The sequence below is a fragment of the Pteropus alecto genome, unplaced genomic scaffold (assembly GCF_000325575.1).
Source record: "Pteropus alecto unplaced genomic scaffold, ASM32557v1 scaffold186, whole genome shotgun sequence".
Lineage (NCBI taxonomy): Eukaryota > Metazoa > Chordata > Mammalia > Chiroptera > Pteropodidae > Pteropus > Pteropus alecto.
The window spans coordinates 1,586,992-1,596,564 of record NW_006439190.1 but is presented as its reverse complement, the minus strand read 5'-3'; the positions used below and the strand labels follow the sequence as shown (position 1 = coordinate 1,596,564).

Sequence of the window (9,573 nt, the reverse complement as noted above, 5' to 3'; positions counted from 1 at the left end):
TAGACTAATCAGTACTCAGCCAAAGAACTGTGGGGAACCCTCTCCAGATCTCTGAAGCTCTTGCTCTCGTTGCACGGCTCTCTCTCTCCACAAATTCTAGCCATCTCCGCCTCTGCAAACTCCGGACTCTGTCTTCTCAAAAACTTGAAATAGGCAGGCTCTGGTTTCCCCTCCTTGTGCTGAAGCCTAAAGTCTCTAGGCAGTGAGCACTCCCAGGGCTCACCTTGTTTATTTCCCTTCTCTTAGGAATTACTCTCCTGCACTGCCTGTTGTCCAGTATCTAAAAACCACAGTTTCATTTGTTTTGTCTGTTTAAGATGTTTAAGGCATGAGGATAAATCTGGTCTCTGTTTCCATATCATGGAGAGAAGCAAAAGTCAGCTGGGTTTTCACAGTCGCAGTCTCCTGTCACCAACCATCCCCAAAAGAAGTGGTTCGCAATTCAAAAAGCGCTCCAGGCTGAGGACATTGTAAGTGCCCAGGCCCTGATGCAGAAGAGGCTTTGGCACAGCACGTGCTGGAGGAACAGTCATGCTGCTGAGGCAGAGTGGGACACGGGAGGAGTTTGAGACAACAGAATGTTAGCTCGTATATCAGTCTCCTACTGCTGCTGCAACAATTTACCACTAACTTGTTGGCTTTAAGACAGTGGTCCCCAACCTTTTGGGCACCAGTCACTGGTACTCCTATGAGAATCTAATGCCTGGTGATCTGAGATAAAGCTGAGGTGGTGATGCTAGCACTGGGGAGCAGCTGCAAATACAGATGAGCTTACTCGCTCCCCTTAACCCCCACCGCTCACCTTCTGCTGTGCAGCCCAGTTCCTAACGGGCCACAAGCTGGTACTGGTCCGTGGCCCAGGGGTTGGGGACCCCTGCTTTAATAAACACAATTTTATTATCTTGCCGTTCTGGAGGTTAGAAATCCAAAATGCATCTCACTGGGCTAAAATCAAGATGTCAGCAGGGCTGCATTCCTTCTGGAAGCTCCAGGGGAGAATCTGTTTTCTCTCCTTTCCAGCTTCCAAAGCCTCCCCACTTTGTTTGGCTTGTGGTCTCCTTCTATCTTCAAAGCCAGCAATGACCTACACTGCATCAGTGACATTCTTGCCTCTCCTTCACTTATACTCTTGTGATTACAGTGGTAATCACAATTGGTAATTACACTGATTAGTCTACAACAGTCCCCCCACCTCAAGGTCAGTTTATTGGCAACTTTAATTCCATCTGCAACCTTAGACATCTTTGGGGGTCCTTATTCTGCCTACAGCTGAGATTTGATATGCAGAGAATCTGGCTTTTTCGCTGAGATAGGAAGCAACTAGAGTGTGTTCAGCAGAGCGTTGATGTGATCTGGCTTATGTTTTAAAAGCTCATTCTAGATACAGTTTGAAGACCATACGATGGAGAGGGACGGGCAAGGGTGAAAAGAGGAACAGGATTCAATGGAGAATTGAATGTGGAATATGAAATAGGAGTTAACAATTACATCACTAGAAAGGCACAAGTTTTCCTGTCACCCTGCATTCTCAATACTAGGCATTCTCCACCTTTCTAACGTCTGCCATTCTGATAATAGTAAACTTGCTTTTCTCTGATTCCTAGTAAGTTTCAACATCTCTTTATGTACTCATTCCCTATTGGGATTCTTCAATCCGTGAATTGTTTTTACATCCTTTGCCCATTTTTCTGTTGGGTTTCCTTGTTGATTTGTAGGTATTCTTTTTTATATTCTAGCTATAGATCCTCTGTCAGCTGTGGACAGCACATCTTCTCCATCTTTTTTACTTTACTTATAGTTTCTTTATTAAAAAAAAATTTATTGTGAGTAGTCAGATCCATTAGTTTTCCTCTTATTAGGCTGTTTTGTTCTTGTTTAAGACATCTTTTTCTACTTCAAGGTAACAAATATATTGTCCTATATTTTTTCAAATCGTATCACTGTCATTCACATTTAGGTCTTTACTGCATTTGGAGTCCATTTTTGTATGTAACGGAAGGATCCTGCTCTATTTTTGTCCACAGAGTGAACCAGTGTTCACAGTGCTATGACAGTAAACTTAGTCTGTTCTATCCCCTTTGCTGTACAGTGCCACCTTTATCATATGTGAGGCCCCTGCACAAACCTGTGCAAGTTGGAGCTCTGTCCTGTTCTATTGCTCACTTATTTGTACCTGCACCTGTGCTAGACTGTTTTTGTTATTTTTACTTGGTAGCATATCATAATATCTGGTAAGGCAAGTCTGTGTGTGTGTGTGTGTGTGTATGTGTGTGTGTGTGTGTCCAAATTTACTTAGCTCCTTATGGAATCGTATTCTTCCTTATGCATTCATGATTTCTTCTTGAATGGCAATCCAAATGTCAGGCCAAAGAGGCCCCAAATACAGTTGTCCTCCCTTCATGTCCTCAAGATCCCAGACAAGTTAAGGTGAGACTTCTAGGGCCAAATACACCCTATTACATTTGATTCTTCCCCAATCCCTCTATTAGAATGAAGTTTAATATGCTAGTTGATAATGATATGTTACTGTTACACCTTTGCTGATTTCAAATGCAGTATTTTGTTTTATAGTTTTAGTATTTTCTTTTTAACTTTTTCAACTTTGTATTTTGAAAAAGTTTTAAACACAGAAATTTAACAAGAAAAACACTGAACAATTTTTTATCCTTTCTCACATAGATTCAACAATTGTTAATCTTTTACATATTTTATTTTATTGCTAGATAATTTGAAAGCAAATCGTAGATATGCTCCTTTACTCCTATTTTAGCATGTATCTCCTAAGAACAAGGACATTCACTTATATAACCAGAATACAATTGATCACATTCAGGACATTTAATATTGATGTGATATTATTATCTAATAAACCATCACATTCAAACTTTCCAGTTGTCCAAGTAATTGCCTTTTTAGCACACATCCCAACCCTGCCCACCCTCCTCAACCCAGGATCACCCAGTGCGTATGGAAGTCATCTCTCTAGTAGTCTCCTCTCACCTGGAATGATTCCTCAGCTTCTCTTTGTCTTTCGTGCACTGACATTTTTGAGTACAGGCTATTTGTTTTATATAATGTCTCTCAGTTTGCATTTCTCTGATTGTTTCCTCATGATTAGATTCAAGCTATGTGTTTTTGACAGGAGTGTTTCTCTTTTAAATAAAGAGGAGAAACCAAAGAATAGAATAAACTCGTTTATTAATTTCAAAGTAGTATTGGATATTTATTTGATGAGGAAAAACTCTTAAAGTTCCAAATCTAAGAAACACGTATGCTTACATTTTAGAATATTATCACATATATCTCTCAAAGATTTAGCCATAATTTTTGGCTAAATTTCACTAAATGGCATTTGATTCCCAGAAAGCTAAATCTATACTATTTTTCTAATATTTACATTAAAAACATTTGAGTAACTACCATGTTTAGCATATGACAATAGGCCCAAGACCCTGTTCTGTTATATATCAAACACTGCTAGTCAATCACAAATATAGACAAACAAGGTTTTAAGATGATATCTCTAGAAATCTTGTCAATAAATGATTAGGGCTTGACAGGGATGGAATTGTAAACTCATGAAAGGTAACAAAGGCCTAAATATTACAGAATATATCTAAAAAGTGGTTAAGTGCTTTCATTCATAGCTGTGGAGTCTGTTTTAACTTCACATTGCTGCTAGAGCGTCTTTAGCAGATCACTGCTCCCTAATAAGTACTGGGCTTTCATTTGTCTTCACTGTCCCCCTTGTGCCAGGAAACCAGTCCTTTCTGCCACCCCGGTCAACTCTGCTCACCAAATTCCTGCCTGTCTTTCAAAGTCCAACCCCAGAGACACCTCCCTCCTTTCAGAGCCTTTCCAAGCCCTCCCACCATGTTGCATGCTCATCTCTCTTAACAAATTGGGATCCATCATAAAAGGTTCTGTTTCTTTATTGGACATCTTTTTTTTTTCCCCAATTTTTTTGTATTGTGGTAAAATACATATAAAATTTACCATCTTAACCATTGTGAAGTGTGCAGTTCAGTGCATTAAACATATTCATAATATTGTGCTCTCATCACCACCATTCATCTCCAGAACTCTTTCACTTGTAAAACTGAAACTCTGTACCCATTAAAAAATTACTACCCTCGGCAATCACCATTCTACTTCCTGTCTCTAAGATTTTGACTAGTATAAGTTCCTCATATAAGTAGAATCATATATACAGTTTTTGTCTTTTTGTGACTGACTTATTTCACTTAGCACGAGTCCTCAAAGTTCAGCATGTTTTAGCATATTGTAGAATTTCCATGTTGAATAATAGTCCATTGTATGTATAGACCACATTTTGCTTATTCATTCATCCATAAATGGACATTTAAGTCGTATCCACGTTTCAGCTGTCATGCATAGTGTTACTATGAATGTGGATGTACAAATATCTCTTCAAGATCCTGCTTTCAATTCTTTTGGGTCTATATCCAGAAGTTGGATTTCTGGATCATATGGTAATACTGTTTTTAATTGTTTGAGGAACTGCCAAACTGTTTTTCCACAACAGCTGTACCATTATATAGTCCTACTAACAGTGCATAGGGGTTCCAATTTCTCCACATTTTCACCAACACTTGTTATTTTCTGTTTATTTTTTTGATAACAGCCATCCTATCTGGTGTGAGGTGGTATCTCATTGTAGCTATAATTTGCATTTCCCTAATTATTAATGCTAGTGAGCATCTTTTCATGTGCTTATTGGTCATTCATATATCTCCTTTAGATTAACTTCCTTGGTTATGTTAATTTCTAAGTATTTTATTATTATATTTATGCTATTGTAAATTAAATTGTTTTAATTTCCTTTTTAAGTTATTCATTGTTAGTGTATAGAAATGCAACTGCTTTTTGCATGCTGACTTGTTATCCTGCTACTTTGCTGAATTGATTTATTAGTTCTAACAGTTTTTAATGGAATCTTTAGAGTGTTCTACATATGAAATCATATCATCTATGAATAGAGATAATTTTACTTCTTCCTTTCCAATTTGTATGCCTTTTATTTCTTTTTGCTCTGGCTAGAACTTCCAGTACTATGTTGAATAGAAGTGGCAAACATGGGCATCCTCACCTTATTTCTGATCTTAGAAGAAAAGCTTTCTCTACTAAGTATGACGTTTGCTATGGGTTTTTCATATATAGTTTTTACTGAGTTTCCTTCTTTTCCCAGTTCATTGAGTGTTTTCCTCATGAGTGTTGGATTTTGTCAAATCCTTTTTCTGCATCAAATGAGATTATCTTATGGTTCTTTTCCTTCATTCTGTAATGTGGTGTATTATATAAATCAATTCTTGTATGTTGAATCATCTTTGCATTCTGGGAATAAATCCCACTTGGTCATTGTGTATAATCCCTTTGATATGCTGCTAAATTCAGTTTGCTAGTATTTTGTTGAGGATTCTTGCATCATTGTTTATAAGGAATAGTGGTCTGTTGTTTTCTTGTAGTGTCTTTGCATGGCTTTGATATCAGGGTAATGCTGGCCTCCTAGAAGGAGTCAGGAAATGTTCCCTTCTCTTTTTGGAAACATTTGACAAAGATTGATATTAGTTCTTCTTTAAAAGTTTGGTAGAATTTGCAAGTGAAGCCATTGAGTCCAGGGCTTTTCTTTGTCAAGAGATTTTTGGTTATTGATTCAATCTCTTGAGTAGTCATAAGTATATGCAAATTTTCTGTTTCTTCATGATTTCATCTTGGTATGTCCAGTGTTTCCATAAATTTATCCATATAGCTATGATATCAAATTTGTTGACATATTCATAGCACTCTCACAATCTTACTTCTGTAGAATCAGTAGTAATCTCCCACTTTTATTTCTGAATTTTTTTCTATTTCATTTCTCTGCTATAATCTTTATTATTTCCTTCCTTCTGCTAACTATGAATTTAGTTTGTTCTTTTTCTAGTTCCTTAAGTTGTAAAGTTAGGTTACTAATTTGAGATTTTTAAAAAAAAAAATGTGTTTATAGCTATAAATTTCCCCCTTAACACTAATTTTACTGCATCCTATAAGTTTCGATATGTTGTGTTTTGCTTACATTCAACTCTAAGTATTTTCTAATTTCCTTTGTGATTTATTTGATCCATTCGTTGGTTAAGAGCATGTTTAATTTCCACAGATTTATGAATTTTCCTGTTTTACTTGTTATTGATTTCTAACTTTATCTCATTGTGGTTAGAGCAAATATATATCTATCTTTTTAAATCTATCGAGACCCTTCTGTGGCCTAACATATGGTCTATCCTGGAAAATGTCCCTTGTGCACATAAGAATACGCATGATGCTGTTGTTCTACATGTGTCTGGTGGATCTAGTTGGTTCAATTTGTTGTTTAAGTCCTCTATTTCCTTACTTATCATCCAACTATTATTGTAGAACTGTATTTCTCCCTTCGATTCTGTCGATTTTTGCTCCATATACTTTGATGGTGTGTTATTACCTGGTAAACATTTACGGTTGCTTCAGTATCTTTATCTTTTGGAGAACACTAGCAGTGTTTGGACTTCAGTAATTATTTCTTTAAGCCATTAATAATCAATTAAAGTTTTTGATAACTAGCATGATAGAAGAGACTAAGTAGATAAGTTCTATTATTTTCTGAAAGTAATATCCGGTAAATTTATAAAATTTATCAGATAAAACATAAAATCTGGTAAATTCCTTTTTAAAAAGACTTTCAAAGAATCTACAGAACTTGTGACCCCTCCCACAGAGAAAATGTAAACACTGAAAGGTAGGAGGTGATTTCACTTTATATTCTTGGCATCATCACCATGACATTTCATTAAAACAAACATTGCCATAAAATTAGTTGAAGTTACTGCTGTATTCACTAGTTTCTATTTCCCCACTAGGCAATCAAGTTGAAGAAATGCTTCTAGTACTTACAGTGCAAACTATATTTATTCAGCTGTTCCAATGGGATTTTCTCTTAGTAAATCTGCTACTCGCATCTGCTATATGTATGGATTCAAAAGTGGATGACCACTTAATGCAAGGAACTGAGAAAAACAAGTTAGAACCAGTAACTTGGTTATTTCAAAACACCAAGAAAATAAGATCAGAAAACATAAACCAAGAAAACTTTGCAAGTAAAGAGACTGACACAGGATCTCTTTCAGAAAAAATTTTGGGTTGAGTGGTTTATGTTACAGAAAGTGATGGAATCAAAATGACAGATGTGGAATGAAGTTATTTATACAAATTACCAAAAAAGCCACAAATTACTTTTGTCTAAGAGGGCATGTGTTGAATGAGAACTTAACCTTACTGAGAAAACCTAACAGAATGAAGGAAGATGACTGCTTTTTTTTTCACTGTTTATGAATCACCTTAGACTGCATTTTTTGATAATACATATTGAAAAGTTGCTTTAGGGAGGAAAAGCTTTTCAAAATTCAAAGCAGGTTTCTCTGTTATTACATTCTATCCTATTCAAAATCAGAATTTTTGAGTAACAGTATTTAAATGGCACCAAAACATATTAATTAAAATGTATTTATTTAACAAGTGGTCAAAAAATATAAAACGGTGCCCAATTTGACATCAGTATGTCACACTATTTCTGGTGTACCAATTTTCTATGTTATAATTCCAGTTTGAGATTTTGCTTTAGGGGACTTTATCTTCCTTCCTGTTTAGTAAAAGTTCACTGCAAGTAGACTCTGTTAAAGACCAGCAAATTGTATACTTTGAGAAGCAGTTCATATTTCAAATTATCTTTTCAAAACTGTTATTTTTCCTCTATGTTGAATTAATTTGTTACAAAATAGTTATTTCCAAGTGTAATAGTTTATTTTGCCGATGCTACCATTTTATACCATCAATATTTCATAAGAAAATAGACTAGTACTAAATACCATTCTTATTGAAGCTTGAAACAGCACTGTTGTCCCAAGTAATGTTAGATGAAATTAAAACCATTTTGTGTCTGGACATAGCTTGAAACAGCACTGTTGTCCCAAGTAATGTTAGATGAAATTAAAACCATTTTGTGTCTGGACATAGCTTGAAACAGCACTGTTGTCCCAAGTAATGTTAGATGAAATTAAAACCATTTTGTGTCTGGACATAGAATGGCCTGTAACAACTTATATTATGTATGTTTTGAACATTTTTCTGTACTTTAATATATAATGACTATCCCTACTGCCCAATTGAGTTATCTCCTTAATATTCATAAAAACAAAGAAGAAAATTCATCTTCTTTTAGGAGAAGCAATATTTTATAAATTGAAACAGTACTAAACAAATATATTTGTAGGGGAATATTGAGTCTAGAGTAAAAATACTGAATGAGAAATAAGCCAATAAGATGATGTTTATCATTTATAAAACATAATTCTATGGGAGAGAAAACACAGACAAATCATTCATTTGTTCACCTAGCCTGACACCGTGCTTGGTGCTGGGGATATAGTGGTGAGTAAAAGAGCTACTACCTTACAATGCTTGCTGTTTGTCTACCAGGGAAGACACATAAGGTACAAATTGTGATGTGCCATGAGGAAAAAGTAAAATGTTCAGAAACAGAAGAGGAGACATAAACTTGATTTTTAATAGTGGGAACTAGAAAGGCTTCTCTGAGGACATGACATATATAACTTTTGCAGTGACATGGTTGTCCAAGTAAGATGATGGTGATGGCTGAGGTGTTGAGAAGGGGACAGATTCCAGGTGAAATCTGGCAGGACATAGTGATGGTCTGAAAGTGGCACCTGAGGAAAAAGCATTTCTAGCAAAAAAAATGGCTAGCTGCATGGAGGCTCCCACGGGGAAAGGTGAGCTCAGGAGCATGGTTTTTGGACATATCAGATTTCCAAGGCAAGTAGACAGTTGTATGTATAGAACTAAAAATATAAATTTTGAAGTCGTATACAGTAATGGTATTTAAAGCCATGGGAATGGGTGAGATTGCTTAAGGCGGATGTGTAGTTTGAGATAAAGTCCTGAGGAACTCCATAGCTTAGGAGCTGGTCAGCGCAGGGGGAGCTGGCAAAGGGGACTGAGAGTTGGCAGTGAGGCTGGCTGAAAACGAAGACAAGATAACGTCAAGATTGTCCACAGGAGTCTTTAAGGTAGAGGTCGTCAGCTGAAAGGTTAGATGAGAACTGAAAGGTCCTTGGATCTAGCAACATAAATGTCACCAATGACCTCAGCAAAACCACTTTTTTAAAAACAGGGCCTTGGCTCGGATATTTACAAACTTGTTTTTCACCTCCAAGAAAGTCCAAGTGGACATCTGATAGTTATGTTGGATGCTGAATTTGGAATGATCCTTCGTTGTGTGTGATGCTCCATGCACTGCAGGATGTCAAATGTAGTAGCACATCCTAGTCATTGAGACAATAAAAAGTGCAAACATTAATTACCCACTGCTGCTAAGACATCAGAAAATCTGGATCCCCAAATCCCATGTAGGCCATAGATTAAGCAGCACACCTGGGAAGGGAAATCCACAAAGACTTCCTGGAAAGGCTAGAATAGAGCAAGTTTAATCAAGACAGCAGCCTCACTTAGGTATTTGTTTTGGGG

General features: G+C 36.4%; 1 protein-coding gene across 1 annotated transcript in view; it reads left to right on the top strand.

Annotated features, from left to right (window-relative positions):
* Positions 1-9,369, top strand: part of CUNH2orf15 (chromosome unknown C2orf15 homolog) — a 43,414-nt gene extending 34,045 nt beyond the window's left edge. The window contains 3 exon segments of the mRNA XM_015592716.2: positions 6,851-6,923; positions 6,926-6,989; positions 6,991-9,369. Of these exon segments, the coding sequence (XP_015448202.1) occupies positions 6,851-6,923; positions 6,926-6,989; positions 6,991-7,228 (375 nt within the window). The 3' untranslated portion in view covers positions 7,229-9,369.
* The last annotated feature ends 204 nt before the right edge of the window (positions 9,370-9,573 follow it).